The sequence below is a fragment of the Dama dama genome, chromosome 1, assembly GCF_033118175.1.
Source record: "Dama dama isolate Ldn47 chromosome 1, ASM3311817v1, whole genome shotgun sequence".
NCBI classification, from domain to species: Eukaryota; Metazoa; Chordata; class Mammalia; order Artiodactyla; family Cervidae; genus Dama; species Dama dama.
Window position 1 is genome coordinate 29,782,230 of NC_083681.1, and position 20,405 is coordinate 29,802,634.

The 20,405-nt window shown below is 44.4% G+C and overlaps 1 protein-coding gene across 3 annotated transcripts; it reads left to right on the plus strand.

The window, feature by feature from the left end:
- Positions 1-5,014: 5,014 nt before the first annotated feature.
- LOC133058511 (T-cell surface glycoprotein CD3 epsilon chain) lies at positions 5,015-16,143 on the plus strand. Of its 3 annotated transcripts, XM_061145216.1 has the most exons (9): positions 5,015-5,125; positions 5,238-5,346; positions 7,418-7,435; positions 12,534-12,551; positions 12,977-13,198; positions 14,032-14,199; positions 14,542-14,588; positions 15,414-15,501; positions 15,934-16,143. In XM_061145216.1, the coding sequence occupies exons 2-8, from the start codon at positions 5,298-5,300 to the stop codon at positions 15,468-15,470; spliced, it is 579 nt and encodes a 192-aa protein (XP_061001199.1). In that variant the 5' UTR covers positions 5,015-5,125; positions 5,238-5,297; the 3' UTR covers positions 15,471-15,501; positions 15,934-16,143. The 3 variants fall into 3 exon arrangements, with proteins under 3 accessions (XP_061001199.1, XP_061001192.1, XP_061001208.1); XM_061145209.1 differs by having other exon boundaries at positions 15,414-16,143; XM_061145225.1 differs by having other exon boundaries at positions 5,044-5,125; positions 5,241-5,346; positions 15,414-16,143.
- Positions 16,144-20,405: the final 4,262 nt, after the last annotated feature.

Consider the following 20,405-nt stretch of genomic DNA (forward strand, 5'->3'; position numbering starts at 1 on the left):
TAAGATTGGGACTTCCCTGGTAGTCCAGTGGTTACACGACTCCATTTCAGTACTTCCAATGAAAGGGGTATGGATTCAATCTCTGTTCAGGGAACTAAGATCCCGCATGCCTCATCCCCAACCCCCCCCCCCAAAAAAAAAAGTTAAGATGGTAAATTTTATGTTATGTGTGTTTACCATAAATTTTTAAATTAATCCTCAAAAATAAAAAATGAGAATACTGCTTAGGGACTGCAAATTTACTAGAACAGAGATGGAGACCATTTGGGAAGCCAGAGGGAAGAACAGACCTAAGAGACTCCCAGGAAACAGAGTGGAGTCCTGGGCTGGTCTAGTGGCTGTAGTGCAGGCTGAATGAGGGCAGAATTCAGAAAAGTAGAGACATTCATGCCGAGCATTCAGTTCAGTTTAGTCACTCAGTCGTGCCCAACTCTTTGCGACCCCATGGACTGCAGCATGCCAGGCCTCCCTGTCCATCACCAACTCCCAGAGTTTACTCAAACTCATGACCATTGAGTTGGTGATGCCATCAAATCATCTCATCCTCTGTCATCCCCTTCTCCTCCCACCTTCAATCTTTCCCAGCATCAGAGTCTTTTCCAATGAGTCAACTCTTCACATCAGGTGGCCAAAGAATTGGAGTTTCAACTTCAGCATCAGTCCTTCCAATGAATATTCAGGATTGATCTCCTTTAGGATGGACTGGTTGGATCTCCTTGCAGTTCAAGGGACTCTCAAGAGTCTTCTCCAACACCACAGTTCAAAAGCATCAGTTCTTCGGTGCTCAGCTTTCTTTATAGTCCAACTCTCACATCCATACATGATCACTGGAAAAACCATAGCCTTGACTAGATGGACCTTTGTTGACAAAGCAATGTCTCTGCTTTTTAATATGCTGTCTAAGTTGGTCATAACTTTTCTTCCAAGGAGTATGTGTCTTTTAATTTCATGGCTGCAGTCATTATCTGCAGTGATTTTGGAGCATTCATGTGGCCACATTACTGATTTCCTAGTCAATTGCTGCCTCCTTCTGCTCAGTTTGAGAGGGAACTGGAGACTGGGTTCTATAAACACAGATGGAAGAAAGCTCTTAAATGGTAATTCTCAATTAAGATGGTACTGTTCTCTAGAGGGTATTTTGGAAATGTGTGTGGTTGTTTGTGTGGGATGCTAGAGGCCTATAGCCAACCAAATGCTGGCATCTTGCCATGCAGAGAACAGGTCAGCAAAACAAAAAAATTGTCCTACATATGATTTTCCAATGGCCCAAGGGATGTAGCAGTTGGCAGTAGGCAAAAAAATAATTCACTCTCCCAGCAGGATGAATCTCTCCTTATCATCAGGAGGAGTCAGGACTGCAGGGAGCATGGAGAATACATGTAGAAACCAAGGGCTCACAGCCTGAGAAGGCCACGCCAACCTGGGGCTCAGGCTCCCCAAGCTATGTCTTCCCTTGGGTCAGCAAAAGTGCTATTAACATCTAAGGCCAGGAACAGTCTAGAATGAGTAACAAAGAAGGGAGATTATGATGATCAGATGGGGCCCCCAGAACAGCTATAGTGGGGCCATAACTCTTCTCTCACAAGCTTCTCCAGAAAAAAGATCAACCAGAATCCTGAAAAGGTTGATTAAAGAATGACGTGAAATTATTATACAGCAAGTGGATTTAAGCAGGCCAAGGGATGACCTGCATGGATGCTGGTGATGCTGCCCACGTTCCCCCTTGAGGACCACTTACTCACCCATCTGCTGGGATTGTGTCCTCTGGGAGCTCACAGCGGAGCCCTCTCACAGAAGGCAAAAAAATAATTCACTCACTCCGCTGAGACTTGTTCTCAGCGGAAGCAGCTGCAACACCCGAGTTCACACCTCTCTGGAAACAGTTCATACTGAAAATTAGATGATATGCCTATGGCCTCAATTCAGGACTCCTCTGATGGGTCACCCTGTTAACAAGTCCAAGCTTGTACCACTCATTGCATGCATACATGCATGCATGCTAAGTCACTTCCAACTCTCCACAACTCTATGTACTGTAGGTTTCTCTGTCCATGGGCTTCTCCAGGCAAGAATATGGAGTGGGTTGCCATGCCCTCCTCCAGGGGATCTTCCTGACCCAAGGATCGAACCCACATCTCTTAAGTCTCCTGCATTGGCAAACGGGTTCTTTACCACTAGTGCCACCTCGAGTGTGTGTGTTAGTTGCTTAGTTGTGTCCAACTCTTTGCAACTCCATGGACTGTAGCTACCAGGTTCCTCTGTCCATGAACTTCTCCAGGCAAGACTACTGGAGTGGGTTGCCATTTCCTTCTCCAGGGGAATTTCCCAACCCAGGGATTGAACCTGGTTCTCCCGCATTGCAGGCAGATTCTTTACCATCTGAGCCACCAGAAAGAAATCAGAAAGCCACCTCATGACAGACCAATAAATCGAGAGAGGAGTTATGGAAGCAAGGAATAGCTATTTCATTGGAAAATCCGTTAAGACTGAGAAGATGGCAGGTTAGCGTCCCAAAGAACCATCTTTCCAGAGTTAGAATTCAGGCTTCTTTTTTTTTTTTTTTTTCAGGCTTCTTTTATACTGAAAGGGGAGGGTGTAAAGTCCTGGTTCCAGCCAGACTCGGGAGAGATTGTGTTAATTTCTTCCTGCCTGCAGTCATTCACAGGTGAACCTGGTCAGGATGTTTCCTATGAACGGAACAAAGTTATGTCATGTTAACTCTCATTACCTGGGAGGCAAGGTTCCCGCCAATGAGCCATTATGTATAATTTAACTTATGGGTAACATCCCTTTACTGATTAACTCATTATAGAATATGAGACTCTTTGCTATTGCAATACAACCCTAGCCTGGTATCTCCCCTTGGCTTGGCTGAACTCTCATTGTCGTCCCCCTTCTCCCTTGGCCAATCCCACTTCCTTCCCTGACCAGAGCTGTTGCTGCGCTTCCCTCTGTGAGCCACCTGCACACAAATCTCCATCGCAGTTTGCTTCCCAGAGAACCCACATGATGACAACTCACATTTATAGATAAGAAGGTAACCACCAGAAAGACAGTTTACAAAGTTGAAAGTGGTTTTCTCTAGGGAGAGGAATAAGGCCAAGGCAAGGTGAGTCAGGAGACGGTTGTATGTATTCTTCTGCGCTCTTTTCCTTTGTTCGTAACGTGCATGTATTACTTCCACGATTAATTTTTTCATTTAAAAAGTTTTAAAGAATTTGATGCTGTCATCCTCCTGTTTTAAACTCTTCAATCACTTCCCACTACCCTTAAAATAATCCTTAAGAATCTTTTGGGATGAACTGGGAGAGTAGCACTGACACATATACACTACCATATGTAAAATAGATAGCTAGTGGGAAGCTGCTATATAGCACAGGGCAGCCTGGCCCTCTGTGATGACCTAGAGGGGCGGCGGGCCCCCGGGTAGGGGGAGGGCGATGTATGTGTACATACAGCCGATTCACTTCATTGTACAGCAGAAACTAACACAACATTGTAAGCGATCATCCTCCAATTACAAAACTGTTTAAAAAGAATCTTTAACAAGGCTTGCAAATCCCTCTCCATCTGGCCCCCGTTGAGTTTTCAGTTCCATTTCTTACCTTTGCTACTTGCCTTTCTGAGTTTCCGGTTTCTTGAATGGGTCTCTTTTCCTCATCCCCAGGCCCCAAACATTCTGCTCCCTCTGTCTGGAATACTTTCCTTGTGCTCCCCCCATCCTGGTTCACTACAGGCCTCCAGCAGGTTTCAGCTTAGATGTTACGCTCAGAAAGCAGACCTTCCCTACCCCCAGACTACATTAGGCCTCGCTTCTATCACTCCCCCAGCCCTTGTATTTCTTATTTCTCAGCATCAGTCTCCTGAAATAATCAGCTTAAGGTCCACATTTCCTTTCATCCTCCATGAGGACTATCTATCTTGTGACTGTTCTATTACTAGCACCCAGCACATACTACAGCCGAGTAGATATCAAATATTTACTAAATCAATGAATTTCACCAAAATACTTTGAGGCTCCCAGCTCTGTAATCTGTGACAACTTAGATAACCTATCTGAGCCCCAGTTGACTCAAGCATAAAATGAGGATGAAAATAATACCTATCTCAGAGGGTCATTTTTTGCTTGTTTTGAGGCCACACCCTAACCCTAATGTCTACTGTGTTGTTGTTGTTTAGTTGATAAGTCACATCCGACTCTTGCTGACCCCATGGACTATAGCTGGCCAGGCTCCTCTGTCCATGGGATTTCTCAGGCAAGAATACTAGAATGGGTTGCCAATTCTTTCTTCAAGAGTTCTTCCCGACCCAGGGATGGAACCCACATCTTCTGTATTGGCAAGCAGATTCTTTTACCACTGAGCCATCAGGGAAACCCTAATATCTACTGTAGAAGTTTATTTTTTTGTTTGTCTGTGTTTGTTTGTTTTGGGGCCATGCCACTTAGGATGTGGAATCTTAGCTCCTGACCAGGGATCAATCCTGTGCCCCTGTATTGGGAGTACAGAGTCTTAACCACTGGACTGCCAAGGAAGTCCTTAGAGAACTGTTGGTTAAAGGCCTTAGCACAGTGCCCGGCACTGGGTAAGCATTTGGTTAATGCGTGCTCAAAAATTAAGAAAGACCATAACCGTTGACACTCACATCAGCAGAGTCTACGACTGTCACTCTTTACCCTTTCCAAGGCTGAATATTACATTTTAAAAATATTTTTGTAAACATTATAGGCAAAAAAGAATGGCATCTCATGGTTTTAAATCAACATATATTTTCAAACCAACAGCTTGCCCCAAGCCACGTATGCCATAAAGAAAGCAACTCTTGGGTGCACCTCTTTCTTCCTATCACAGCTTGTGTGGTGGGGAGGGGTATCTGAGAAGGGAGCCCCAATGTGGGGGGTGCATTGTGCAAGGCCTGGGCAGCTAAGTTGCAGGTATTTCACAGCACCTTCAGGTCTCCGTCGTCCAATGGGAGGACATGGGGCCCAACTCTCCCCAGCCAACCCAGGTGGCTGCCTCCGTCTCAAACGTAGAACCCTTCAGGCCCAGAGGCCCCTCCACACTTCCTGTGTGGGGTTCAGAAACCCGCCTCCCCTCCCAGCCGAAGGTGCCTGCTTCGGAAAATGGTGAGTCTCTCTCTTACAAAGCCCCCTTTTTCATCCCAGCATTGGGAGTAATGGCCCCAGGGTCCTCAACTCCAGCAGGGGTTTTGAAAAAGCCCTCTGGTTTCTTTTTCAGAAGTTGTGAGCCAACTGGCCTCCGCCATCTTAGGTAGAGTGAGCGTCCAGTGAGGGAAGGATGCAGTCGGGGAATCTCTGGCGAGTTCTGGGACTCTGCCTCTTATTAGGTGAGTAGGATGGAATGAAAATATGGGTGTTTCTCCAGACCATGAAAGGCTCACTGCCTACCCTGGTGCTGCCCAGTGTATCAAGAAGCCTCATTTTCTAGAAAATGTAAGGAAGTGTTGGTGCAGTGTTAGCACAGGGAACTAGGGCTAGGCTAGTGTGTTCCCAAAAGACCTTTCAGAGAACAGCTAAAGGAAAGCAGTTGAGGTGATCATATCTACTGAAAGCAAGGAGATCTTTGTGCCTCCGAGAAAAAGCTTGTTCTGTCAGTGAACAGCCCAGCCCTTATGAACTAACACAAAGGAGATTAGAGGAGTTAGCCTTCACTGTTTATTGCGAGGAGAGTAGATGGTTGAACCCAACCTCTGCACCAAGTATATGGCAAGCTTAGTATCTGAGACAGTGAAGCACCTCATAATTTCCAGTCCTTTTCAGTTGACCAAGTGCTTTCAATTACTTTAGTCCTGTTGGAAGGAAGGTGGAATATAAATTGATAAGTAATTAAGAGGCTTTCCATAGCTCATATCAGACAAAGATTTTTTTTTTTAAGGTTGCTGTTTACTGAGTGCCAGATACCATGTTACAAAAAGTCTTTACCCGTGTTAACTAATTTAATCTTTCCCTCCACCTTGGAAGGTAAACGTTATACGTATCTCGTTTCAGTGGTCCCCAGCCTTTTGTGCACCAGAGACCAGTCTCGTAGAAGACAATTTTGCCACGGACTGGGGTGGGGGTTCATTTCAGGATGTTTCAAACACATTACATTTATTGTGCACTTTGTTTCTAATCTAATGCTGCCACTGATCTGACAGAAGGTACCCATCTGTGGCCCAGAGGTTGGGGACCTCTGCCCTATTTTACAGATGTAAAAAACTAGTACTCGAAGAAGTTCAATAGCTTGTTTAAAACCACAGTTAGTAAGTGCTGAAGCTGATCTGGGAACTCAGAACTGCCTACAGCCTGTGCCCTTAATGATGGCATGATGTGAGGCCAAATAGCTCATGAGGGTTGTATTTTAGAGATCTAGAAAACGCTATCACAGCTGGGGCTTGCATCTCAGAGTTACAGCCATGGCGTCTCCACTTCCTGCTTCATCTTGGGTTTCTCTAGCTTGAGCGTGCACACGAGTAACCGGGGAATCTTGTTAAATTTCAACTTCTGCTTCAGTGGGTCTGGAGTGGAACTGCCCTTCTGCCTTTATAACAAGCTCTCTGGCTCGTTTGTCTCCTACTGGTCCAGGGAACATGTTTGGAGTGTCAAGGGGCAGAGTGTGACTCCTCAAGGCATTGGGTTATAGCCCCATAGTATAAACTGTGCTCTGCAGAGAGAAAGAGAGGGACTACCAAAGACCCAACCACCCCTAGAGGTTTGGCCTCATGAGAATGTGCCCAGGCTGCTCTGGTTACAGTGATTGGGAGGGGTGTCTCACCCTATATAGAGGCTGTTGATAAAATAGGTACACATGAAACTTGAAGGTGATGTCAGGGAAACGGGTCATTACAGAGAATCCGGATTGCTGCTGAGTGCAGGGACTCTGGAGGACCCAGTGGAAATATGATCAGACTCTTCAATGCACAGGCTCTAGCTGATGAGTAATTGGTTTCAAATATTCCTATCTCTGTCTCAGGTAAAAAACAAATGGAAAAACCGAACCATCAGACCAGCAGGAGTCAGAGATGGAACAAGAATCTCAATCTTTGTACCTAACCCAGAGCTTGTTTTTCTTCCACAGTCAAGAGATTTCTTTTTAAAATGGAGGCTGGGCTGCAAAACTCTCTCGCTCTTTCTCCATCTCCCCAGAAGCACCCCTCAACTTTTTCTAACGTCTGTTTGTCAAATGCTGTGTGTTCATGTTTAACGCTAGGTGCTTCCTTCTTCTGTCTCATCCCAAATTGACGAAAAACCCCAGGTCAGTACCTAGATGTCCGTATCACTCACAGCGTATAGGGTTAACTGTGATCCAGAAGTGGGTGGGAAGGACCATAGTTGCTCAGAAAAGGTCAGACTATAGAATTGGAATTTCAAAGTCACTCACAACATTTACTAACTCTTTTCTTCTTCTTTATTTTCTAGTTGGTGCTTGGGCACAAGGTGAGTTATGCTTTTTCTTTCTTTGTTATCAAATCAGCCCAGTCTGTTTTGTACTTAGGAATGTTTTCACTAGACCTCCTACAGAGACCAATAAAAGGGATTTCTCTAGTCTTCTCCTTTGCCTTTTCCTCACAAGTCTAGGGATAGTTCTAGCCAAGAAGAGGAATGCGACAGAGATCATAAGAAATAATGAGTGTTAACTATTCAGAAGAAAAGAATTGAGCCAACTAAAACAATGCCAAGTTTTCATTTCCTATTTGATGTGAGTTTTTGTAGAGGATTTGTGGCTTGAATGCATGCCTAGAGAGGCACTGAATAGGCCTCTGGGCCAGCATTTGAGTTCACATTCAGTATTACATGTCCAGGGACTTCCCTGGTGGTCCAATGGTTAAGACTCTGCACTTCCAATGTGTGGGAGCATAGGTTCCATTCCTGGAGAGGGCCATAAGATTCCACAAGCTGTGGGGTATTACCAAAAAGTGAAAAAAAAAAAAAGAAGAAGAAGAAGAAGAAAAATTACATGTCCAAGTACTCTGAAAGTGTATGTGTGTGCATGCATGTTTATTCATGTGTGCATATGCATATGAGTGTGCCTGGCCTGGACTTACCTCCTCAGTCATAGAAGAGAGGCAGGAATATCCCAATATTGGAAGGCTTTCTCTTCATTTCAGCTCCTCCAAATTGAATGAACCAATTTTGTGTTAAAAGGCAGGCACTGGGCCAGTCTCCATTACATAGCATTAATCTGCCTAAATGGTAGTGTCCTTAGAATCCTTTTTAAAAAATATATCATGGAGAATGTGTTAATGTTACCTTACTGACAGATGGGATATGTTGAGAGCACTGATAAACGCCAGAAAAACTAATCTCTTCTGCATGCTATTGGTCATTTGGGGTTGGTTTTTGTTTATCGTTTAATTTATGCCCAATAGAGATCTTCCTTTTTTGCCATCTTTATTGGAATATAGTTGACATATAACATGGTATAAGTTTAAGGTGTACAATGTGATAATTTTATGCCTGCCTGCTAAGTCACTTCAGTTATGTCCAACTCTTTGCAACCCTGTGGACTGTAGCCTTCCAGGTCCTCTATCCATGGGATTCTCCAGGCAAGAATACTGGAGTGGGTTGCCATTTCCTGCTCCAGGGGATCTTCCCGACCCAGGAACAGAACCCGTATCTCTTATGTCTCCTGCACTGGCAGGCGGTTCTTTACCACTAGTGCCAATTATATTTTTAATTTTATAAATATATTTTTATATTTATGTATCGAATAGACATTATATTCAAAATGATTACTTAGGACCCTTTTTTTATACCTAATTAGCCACCAGTTTTTTTAATGTAGAACATGAAAGAGTTTTTCATATGCAACCATGGGAAATTTAAATATCCATTGTTTTCTGAAGATTGAGGGAAGAGTCCTAATCCAGGGTGGAAGGGTCTGACCTTATTAGCTGATAGGAGTGTTTCAAATAGTTTCTTTTTCAGATTCAGAAGAAATTGGTAAGAGGATTTTCGCTCTGTACAACTTCCTTTCAAATGTGGATCAAAATGATCATGACATATCACAGTAATAAATACTAAGAGCCAGAACCATTAGAGAGAAAATATAATTATCTTTCAATAGAATCTGTATGAGATGTGCCTATGTTTGTTGCTAACTGTCAGGTCCGATTATAGCTGAGTGATGTGTATTCCTGAGCATCCATTCAGGAAAGAATATATATGCGGGTGTGGGTTGGAATTTTTTGTGTATATCATGAATTCATTGAAGGCCAAAACAACACCTTATTTACTTGGCCAAATACACGGGCTTCCCAGGTGGCTCAAACGGTAAAGAATCCACCTGCAATGCAGGAGACCTGGTTTTGATCCCTGGGTCAGGAAGATCCCCTGGAGAAGGGCATGGTAACCCACTCCAGTATTCTTGCCTGGAGAATCCCATGGACAGAGGAGCCCAGTGGGCTACAGTCCATGGGATCACAGAGTCGGACACGACTGAGCCACTAACACTTTACTTTTACTTCTAACACACATGGTAGGTGCTCAATATATGTGTGTGTGTGTGTGTGTGTGTGCGTGTGAACAGGTGCTCAATATCTGTTTTTTTAATGAATAAATGATCATGCATATGACTGCATCACTAGTTCCTTCCCCTCAAGAAGCTGAAGGTCTTTGGAATTCCCTGGAAGTCCAGCAGTTAGAACCTTTTACTTTCACTGCTGAGGGCCTGGGTTCAATCCCTGGTCAGGGAACTAAGATCCCACAAGCCACATGGTTAGGCAAAAAAAAAAAAAAAAAAAAAAGCTGATGGTCTTATTTGAAAGACAAATAATTGATAATATAATCTGTTTCCTACTATGAGTAAAGAGTAAAATAAAATATAAACAGATGCATGGCCAACTCTGCAAAGGATATAGTTAGGGAAAGCTCCCCAGGGGAGGTGATTCTTGAGTTGAGTTTTAAAGGGTGAGCTTGTATTTTAAGGAACAATATCTCAGGCAGTGGAGAAGGTTATGGAGTGTGAGGCTAAGAGACTAACTCTGAAGCTAGACCATCATATCCTAGCTCAACTTCTTACTTGCTGAGTGTCTGAATAATTTTCTTAACTTCTCCATGCCATAGCATTATTACATGTGAAATATAAATAATAATGATACCTAGCTTGTAGAGTTGTTATGAGGATTGATTGACTTACTTAGAATATTATCTGATGGGTGGAAAGCAGTTGGTAGAGTTTAGCTATCATTGTATGGGAAATATGCAGACTAAATAATAAGCATTATAGTTTACTGAGCATACATGTTCTAGGAATTGCCCTTAATGTTCTACCTGAATTTCCTCACATAATTCTAACATCCCCACTCTACAGATAAGAAAACCAAGACTTAGAAAATAAATATATAGTCCAATCATATATATAAATATAAATGCATATTTATCTGATGCTGAAACTAATTTTTTTTTCATTTATTTTTATTAGTTGGAGGCTAATTACTTCACAACATTGCAGTGGGTTTTGTCATACATTGACATGGATCAGCCATGGAGTTACATGTAATCCCCATCCCGATCCCCGCTCCCACCTCCCTCTCCACCCGATTCCTCTGGGTCTTCCCAGTGCACCAGGCCCGAGCACTTGTCTCATGCATCCCACCTGGGCCGGTGATCTGTTTCACTATAGATAATATACATGCTGTTCTCTCAAAACATCCCACCCTCACCTTCTCCCACAGAGTCCAAAAGTCTGTTCTGTACTGAAACTAATTTTTTAAAAAATATTTATTTGGCTACACCAGGTCTTAGTTGCAGCTTGTGGGATCTAGTTCCCTGACCAGCAGTCTAACCCAGGTCCCCTGCATAGGGAGCACAGTCTCAGCCACTGGACCACCAGGGAAGTCCCTGAAACTTATTTTTTTTAATCATTATGAATATGTACAAAATTTTTGTGAGCATACGTCCTGTTTCTAAGTATAGACATCTAAGGGAACTTCCTGGTGGTCTGTGCTTCCACTGCAGGGACCATGGGTTCGATCCCTGGTTAAGGAACTGAAATCCCACATGCCATGGAGCACAGCAAAATAATAATAATAAAACAAGTGCTTCTAAGCATAGACATCTAGGCCATTGTATGAGAATGTATTGGTCTGCGCTTCACTACTGAATTTATACCAAAAAGAGTTGTGAGCCATTTTTGCTTTTCCAAACAAACATACCATGCAGAGTGAAATTTCTATTTACTTCTAAATTATTTTATGATTTCTAGTTTAATATTTCTAAGAAATATCAATGCTGAAAAATTATTTCCAAGTCAAAACATTATCGATGATCTACTGTCTTTATACTCAGCTCCCCATTATTAGTATATAGGTAAACCTGCAGAATGACTTGTTTACATTCCATATGATCTCCGCTGGAGGGCTGACTGAGCAACTGGGTCAGTACTCTGTTCTGTTCTCCATTAGCAGGACCCCCAGAAGGAAAGAAAGAAAGTAAAAAACACTTTTCTTGAGCATCTGCAATGCACCATTCATTTTCAGTTTCATAATCCATTTAGTTCTCACAAATACCTTGTGAGGTGGATGGTTTATCTGCTTCCCAGATAAGAAACTGAAGCTCAGAGAAGTTAAATGATTTTCCCTTGGTCATACAGCCTAAAGCAGATCTGGGATTCAAACACAGGGTTTCTGACTCAGTCCAGTGTTCTGTCCCCATAGCACACTGTAGCAAAACACCCCCAGTAGAGAGAGGGGTGTCTCTGAGCATCACGCTCTGCTCTTCCAGCTGTTACATATTCAGACTCAAGTATGCTTGAGCATACTTTACCCAGTGCTGCCTAGGGTCCCAGCCACAGGTCTTCCAGGAAACCAGGGTGCTCCCCATCCCTACTTCCTAGGGCAAAATTACCTACTCTGGGGAATTTTGCTGGATCCCCAAATTTTATTAGTGGATTTCAGTTGTCCATACCTATAGTTCTAACATATATAATTAAGAGCTGATTGTACTGAGATATAATTTAAAATAATGTCACTTTTTATTAGAAGAATTATTTCCTTAAAATATATATAGAACTTCACATAATTTAAGGGTAATAACATGAAAGTGGCATGGAATAAGAAGAAAGATATTTGATCTCTACTATGAGGGTTTCTGTTAGTTATAAGAAAGAACTTCTGAATAATGAAAAACAGATGAGTATAAGAATCAGTGATTCAAAGAAATGAAGGTCTTTATCTCTGAGAAGGATATGATATCCCTTTCATATCTATCTGGAATATGGTTCTTGCTAATGCAAGAGAAAAAATTTGAAGATGTCTAGAATTTTTCAGCTTTACGATTGTAAGACTTTTTGAGCTTTAGTGGATCTCAGTCTAGAAGTACATGCTGATATATTCTCAGTTTGATGTACCTGAGTTATGTCTATGAGCATATCTCTTAGGCCAGGTACATACCTCATCTTCAAGACACGGGACTCGCAAAGAATTCTCTCAGAATTCTTAGCGACAGTGTCTAGCTCCACTTGAAATTTTTTACCTACAGTTTAAACTTCAATCAAGATTATTTTCTTACCATTCTTTCCTTTTTTCATTTTCAGAAAATACTGAAGAGAAACGTAAGTTTATCAGTCTTTTATATCTGCCCTATCAATGATGCAGATCTGTGGTTGGGAAGAAGCACCTGATTGAGGGAGATTAACCCCAAGAACTGAGGTCCTCCCAAAATTTCTAACTCCCCATTTTAGAAACATTACAAATAAGGACTTCTATAGATTTTCTTTATTTTCACCCTCTCCTTTCAAGTCCCCAAGTCCATGCCTAAACTCTGAAGTCATCTTCAAGAGGTTCTCTAGGGCCCCTTCTCCTGCATCTCTCCTCTTTCATACCCTTTAGCCAACAGAGTCGCCTTTTGACAAGAAAATCTGAGATCTAGGATGTCAGATGACTTTCTGCATTTGGTTGGTTCTTTGGCTACTAACTTGCCTTAAATCTTATTGGTTTCTCTCTTTAAATTTCCCTTCTCTTCTCTCCCATTCCCCAGCATATGAAGTCTCCATCTCTGGAAACACTGTTGAGCTGACGTGCCCTCTAGAGCCTGAAAGTGGAGTAAAATGGAAAAAAAGTGATGAACTAATACACAAGGCTGATGGGAAACAGCTGTTACTGGAAAATTTTTCAGAAATGGACAACAGTGGTTATTATCACTGCTTCATAACCGAAGGCAGCACAGAGACGGCACATAAGCTGTACCTGAAAGCAAGAGGTAATACAAGTCTTAAGAGCAAGTACTAGTAGACACTTTAGGGAGCGTATTCTGAAAGAGCATTCTCAGGATTTCCCCTTACCCAACTTACAGTCCCCTGGCAACTTTGTGCTTCTCCTACACTCAATCCAAGACTATCTGGGGCCACACATCATCAGTATTTTCTGAAATATAGATTAAACATCAATATAGGGCTGTTGGGGTAACCTTAGCACTAGATCCAAAACAACCTCCCAAGAGACAGGACTGGGTATCCTGTCTGCATTATATCCTGTCCAGAAAATATGGGGCCCCAATATTAGTTTATCTGATGCTTTATCCAGACATGAATTCTTCAGGATTTGCAAAAAGGACTCAAAGCTACTCTATGAAAATGTCATAAACTAAGGCATAATCATAAACAATAATGACAGCTAACAATCAATGAGTGCTTATTAAGTTTCAAGCACTGTACCAAACACTTGCCCAGGCGTTTCATATAATTCTTACCAAATATATGGGTTCAGTGTTATCTTACTTCCATTTTATATATGAGGAAACAGAAGCTTTGCAGGTTCAACACACATTTCAGAATTCTCACAACTAGTGAATCATGTAGCTGGGATTTGAACCCAGGACTGTCTGACTCCAGAGTCTCCACCCATGAACACCACACTTTATTTGTTGTTATAAAGGTGCTGAAACAGCCTGGGGGCAGAGGGAGGGGTGTCTGGCCATGGCAGATACGTGAGTACTAAAGGGAGAATGAGCTTCATTTGTTCCTTCCTCATCTCCGGTGTCCTGTGTCTTCCTTGCTGGGGGATTTCTCTTCTCCCCCGATCCCTGCCTCACAGTGTGTGAGAACTGCATGGAGGTGGATCTGATGGTGGTGGTCACAATCATCGTGGTTGACATCTGTGTCACTCTGGGCTTGCTGCTGCTGGTGTATTACTGGAGCAAGAGCCGAAAGGCCAAGGCCACGCCTATGACGAGAGGAGCGGGTGCTGGCGGCAGGCCCCGGGGTAAGATCGCGGAGGAGATGCCCACCAAGGAGGGGATGTCCGGCCCGGGCCAGGTCAAAACAGCTTCTCTAGAACATTCATAGTATGGCCAAGATCTCGACACAGAATGTCCCATCTCAGATTACTCAGAAACCATGGAAGGACCTTGAGCTGAGGTCACAAAATGATAAGAACTGTGTAGGGTCATTAGAGATGGGATTGGAAAAAAGGCAAGGAAAAATAGCAGCTGGAACAGAAAAAACTAGAAGTAGAGGGGAGTTTGCCACCCTGGATCTGGGTCTCATTTTCACAAGATTGGTGTGTCCTCTTGGAACTGAATCGTTTCCCTTCCCTCCTTTGCAGGACAGAACAGGGAGAGACCACCCCCTGTACCCAATCCAGACTATGAGGTAATGAGGGGCAGAATGGGGGAGGGGTCTTTCTAGAGGAGAAGCGGACAGGTGGGACTGGCCACCTGGCCTGTCAGACACTTCAAAGCCCCTCCTCAGGGCTCCGGGACAACCCACATGTGCCACCTCTGCATCCGTCGTGGTGGCAGGTGGTCATCTCAAAGGCTGCAGGGTTCCCACAACCACAAGCAGAGCGGGTGGCGGTGTCACTCCTCTTTCTCTGGTTTATTCATTAATTAGCTCAGGAGCAGCCATGGGGAATACCATACACCCAAACTCAAACACCATAAACTCATGACTGTCATCCCACCAGCATGTACTTACCAGCTGCTGAAATATGGAAATATTTCACTAGTGAGTAGCCCAAAGCTTTCTCACCCCAACACACATACTACCCAACATCACAGCCCCTCCCCCACTGGACCACCTTTTGATTTGGCAAGTAAAGAGTTACTGCCTGGCATGGCAGAGAATCGGTGTGTATGCACCACCAATGGTTAAATATTTTGCATATCACACCTGGACAAACACAACAAATATTTACTGAGCACCAGTCAAGCATGTGGCATTTACATTTGCATGAATGACTTCACTTAATTCTGACAAAAGCCCTGAGAAGTGGTCCTTTAGTTTCCCGTTTTTGAGATGGGAAAACTGAGGTTCACAGGAGGTGACCAGATCAACTCTCTTACCAGTTGAACTCACCTCCTGCCTCCTAGCCTAGGATCTTCCCATTGCTCCAAAGCTAATTCTGCAGAGGCCATTCTTTCTCAGGAATGACTTCCTCCCACCCTGCTGACCACCCGCTCTCTATTCCACCCCTAGCCCATCCGGAAAGGCCAGCGGGACCTGTATGCTGGCCTGAATCAGAGAGGCGTCTGACAACTCCTGATGCCATCTCCCATTGACCCAGGTCTGACTCCTCTCCAGGCCTGCCACGCCCTGTTTGTTCCCTGGGCAAATCCTGGGCCCCCAGGAGAACTGTTCCTCTGCCTTGTGGGGAGCTTCCACCCTCAGCCTTGTCCCCAGCGGCCTCCTTCCTGCCTTCTCTGCTGGCGCCCAGTCCAGGGATGCTGCTGCTTTATTATCCTTTGAAACATCATAGCTACTCACCCCTTCACACCTGGCCGGCCTTCTTGTCGGGATATTTATTTCCATTCTTCACGCCGCCCTGCCCCCATTCGTTCCTTCCCCAGTGGATATTACTATTCCCCTTGGTTCCCTCTTTCTACATAGAAACTGCCCCATAGTTGGTTCCCTCTTTCTACATAGAAACTGCCCCATAGTTTTCTACATAGAAACTGCCCCAACCCTAACTATTCCACCCACCTTTCTCTGTTTCTAGCTCTCTTTTTGGAAACCCTTGGTGGGAACGGACTGGGTAAATGCTGGCAGAGGTCCTGCCCTGTTCACAGACCCCAACCCAGAGCTCGCTCTGTGCCCCCTCCCTCCCTGTCTCCACTGTGGACTCCCAGATGGTCATTTGTAGCTCCATGAATGTGCTAAATTCCTTGTCAGCTGAGAAAGAAAAGAAATAAAGTGTATTTGGCTGAAAGAGTTGCTGTCCCTCTTTTTTGGGAAGCCCTCAGAGGCTGTCTTGTTTCCTGGACAACACAGGTCCTCCCTACCTTTGACTGTATTCCCAGCTATGACCCCAAATGCACGTACTACCCGTTTCCACAGCTGGAACAGGCCTTACCTGAAGCTCTCTTTGAAAAGGGCATCGGGGAATAAATCAAAGAGGGGCGGGGCGGGGGGGGGTGGATATAGAGAAAGGGAAGGAGGAAGAGAGGAAAGGGATGAAGAAGGAAAAGAAAAAGAAGGGAGGGAGGGAAGGGAAGGAGGGAAGAGAGAAAGAAAGACAGGGAGAAAAAGAATCATTTGACTAACCCCTTTTGGAGAAAAACAGCAAGGATGACAAAGAATGCCTGATGAATGGTCAGTTCAGAAAACGGGTGAGACAGAAATAGAGGTCTTAAGAGGCAGATGAAGGCGGCGGAAAGAAAAGAGGAGGTGAAGGGGTGTGTGTCGGCGGGGGTTGGGATGTGGGGGAGGGGGGATACAGATTTCCACTGCCTCGAGAAGGAAGCCCCTCCGAGGAGAGAAGGAGCCGCCGGGGCTGGGGGAGGGGAGGGAGGAGGTGGAGGTTCGGCAGAGCAGGGATCTCCGCCTCCGCTGCAAGAGGTAGCGCACGGCAGCCAGAAGCCGGCTGTGGTTTAGCCGCCCGGATGTGGGCTGCGCTCTGAGTGAGGGTGATGGGTGCAGAGCAACAGGGCCCGTGTGGGAGGGCTTCCTTCTCGGCCTCCCAGGGCACATGCTCAGCTTGCAGAGAGCCTTCTGGAGCACTGAGGCTCTCTCAGCCCGGTTCAAATCAGCCGGCTCGCTGCACTCAGAAAACCCTGCTGACCACAGGACTATTTAAGGGTGTGACCACGACTCAGAAAAGTCCTCTGTGGTTTGCAGCCCCCATATACTGTACACATTCAGCCTCGGTCTTGTGGCTGCTGTTTCTGTGTACTGGCCTGCGTTGAAGTTACTTCTGTCCCTGTAAAGCAGTACTTAGGCTCAAAAGGAATCTCCATGACGTTGACCATGACTAGCTGCTGATCAGCAGGCTGGTCCAAGGGTGGCAGTTCTGTCCCAGGTGTATATGATGGTGCCCAGGCAAGGAAGGTATGGCTCAGCATAATGAAAACAATAATAGCGAACATTTAGGAAGCATTTACTCTGCTTGGAGAGTGAAAAAGTTGGCTTAAAGCTCAACATTCAGAAAACTAAGATCATGGCATCTGGTCCCATCACTTCATGGGAAATATATGGGGAAACAGTGGAGACAGTGTCAGACTTTATTTTTTTGGGCTTCAAAATCACTGCAGATGGTGATTGCAGCCATGAAATTAAAAGGCGCTTACTCCTTGGAAGAAAAGTTATGACCAACCTAGATAGCACATTAAAAAGCAGAGACATTACTTTGCGAACAAAGGTCTGTCTGGTCAAGGCTATGGTTTTTCCAATGGTCATGTATGGGTGTGAGAGCTGGACTGTGAAGAAAGCTGAGCGCTGAAAAATTGATGCTTTTGAACTGTGGTGTTGGAGAAGACTCTTCAGAGTCCCTTGGACTGCAAGGAGATCCAACCAGTCCATCCTAAAGGAGATCAGTCCTGGGTGTTCATTGGAAGGACTGATGCTGAAGCTGAAATTCCAATACTTTGGCCACCTCACACGGAGAGTTGACGCATTGGAAAAGACCCTGATGCTGGGAGGGATTGGGGGCAGGAGGAGAAGAGGATGACAGAGGATGAGATGGCTGGATGGCATCACCAACTCAATGGACATGAGTTTGAGTAAACTCTGGGAGTTGGTGATGGACAGGGAGGCCTGGCATGCTGCGATTCATGGGGTCACAAAGAGTCGGACATGACTGAGTAACTGAACTGAACTGAACTGAACTGAGGAGAAGGCAATGGCACCCCACTCCAGTACTCTTGCCTGGACAATCCCATGGATGGAGCCTGGTGGGCTGCAGTCCATGGGGTCCTGAAGAGTCGGACAGGACTGAGCGACTTCACTTTCACTTTTCACTTTCACGCACTGGAGAAGGAAATGGCACCCCACTCCAGTGTTCTTGCCTGGAGAATCCCAGGGATGGGGGAGCCTGGTGGGCTGCCGTCTATGGGGTCGCACAGAGTCAGACACGACTGAAGCGACTTAGCAGCAGCAGCAGAAATTGTGCTTGAGGGCTTCTCTGGTGTCTCAGTGGTAAAGAATCCACCTGCCAATGCGAGAGACCTAGGTTCGATCCCTGGGTCAGGAAGATCCCCTGGAGAAGGAAATGGCAACCCACTCAGGTATTCTTGCCTGGAAAAATCCCACGGACAGAGGAGCTTGACGGGCTACAGTCCATGGAGTCATGAAAGAGTTGGGCATGACTTAGGGATGAAACAACAACAGAAATCGTGCTTAGCACTTTACAAGAGTTACCTCGTTTCATCCTGTGACAACTGAGAAGATAGATGTTGTCCTTATTTTACAAATGAGGATATGGGGGCTCAAAGAGATAAAGTCACTCACCCAAAGTGCATAGTTAGTCAGGGACAGAGGTGGAATTAGCAACCCAGGCTGTCCAACTCCTACACTCTGAACAGGTACCCAGTGCTGACTGTGATCATTAGAAACACTCCATTTCCCTGACTTAAAAATTCTGTATTGAATTGCTTAGGTATTCCTCCTATGACTGCTTTTCTAATCATTCATGTGACAGACCAGCACTGTGCTAAGTACTAAAAGGATAAAAACAGTTTCTGTTTTTAGGGAGCTTACAGTTATGTAAGAGAGGCCAACTATGTAAAAAATGACAGAACAAATGTGAGTGTGCATAGGAGTGCTATAGATGGTAGTATCAGTGCTCCTAAGAGGTACTGGGAGAATTGAGGTGGTCGGCGAAAGCTCCACAGAGAAGGGAAGACTTGAGCTGGGTCTTGAAGGGAAGGATAGATAGAATCTGAAGACAAAGGAGAAGGCATTCCACCCAGTGAGGATGAAATAGAGAACCAAAATAGCCCTTTAGCTAGTAAATAAATTGAATTTAGATTAAAACACTTAGGGATAAATCTGACCAAAAAATGTGTTCACGGGGGCTTCCCTTGTGGCTCAGTGGTAAAGAATCAGCCTGCCAATGCAGGAGACAGGGCTCCGATCCCTGATCCAGGAAGATTCCATGTGCCTCGGAGCAACATAGCCCGTCCACCACAACTCTTGAGCCTGTGCTTTAGAGCCCAGGAGCCGCAGCTACAGAGCCCACGTGCCACAGCTACTGAAGTCTTCACACCCTACAGCCCGTGCTCTGCAACAAGAGAAGCCACTGCAACTAGAGTAGCCCCTGCTCAACATAACTAGAGAACGAGAGAAAAGCCCGTGCAGCAACAAAGACCCAGGACAGCCAAAAAAGGAGATCTGCCTTCTAATTTATAAAAAAGATGTGTTCATGGATTGGAAGACTCCGTATCACTAGGATATCTGTTCACACCAAACTGATCAATAAATTCAAACCAATCCCGATCAAATTCTCAGTAGGCATTTTGAAGTAACTGAGAAGCCAATTCCTATGGGACTGGAAAGAGAAGAGTTAGACTACTTTCTTTAAAAATTTTATCCTAGCCATTCCACTCCTGAGTACTTATCCAATAGAAATAAGAGTGTATGTCCTTGTATGTATGACCTATATAATGACTTATATATGAATGTTTATAGAAACTTAATTTGTAATAGCCAAAACAAATAACCACTCAAAAGACAGTCAAGGGGTGAATGGATAAACAGCTTGTGGTATATCCATTCAATGGAATACTACTGACATTAGAAAGGAATGAGCTATTAATAGATGCAAAAAGATGATGAATCTCAAAATAATTATGCTGAATGTAAGGAGCCAGACCAAAAAGGGGTATATGTTATATTATTTCACTTAACATAAAACTCTAGAATATTGGAAACTGATCTATAATGACAGAAAGCTATTCAGTAGTTGCCTAGAGGATAAACGGCTAAGGGAAAATCTGAATGCAAAAGGTCACAAGAAAACTGTCTGGAGTGTTGGGTAGGTTCATACTTACCAAGCATGGTGATGTTTCACAAATGTATACATATGCCAAAGCTTATGAAATTTCACACTTTAAATATATGTAGTTTATTCATCGCACTTTACTTCAATAAAGCTGTGTTTTAAAAGCACAAAAAAAGGGAGGCAGCTGAAGGGACCCAAGTTTCCAGAAGGGCTCAGGTGAAGGGCAGTGTTTCTCAACCCTGACTTCACATTTG

Excerpts from the sequence above, each read along its gene's own strand:
- LOC133058511 (XM_061145209.1), top strand. The coding sequence starts at position 5,298 with ATGCAGTCGGGGAATCTCTGGCGAGTTCTGGGACTCTGCCTCTTATTA. Across the intron at positions 13,199-14,031 it reads GCTGTACCTGAAAGCAAGAG|TGTGTGAGAACTGCATGGAG; the intron begins GTAATACAAGTC and ends CCTGCCTCACAG. Across the intron at positions 14,589-15,413 it reads TACCCAATCCAGACTATGAG|CCCATCCGGAAAGGCCAGCG; the intron begins GTAATGAGGGGC and ends TTCCACCCCTAG.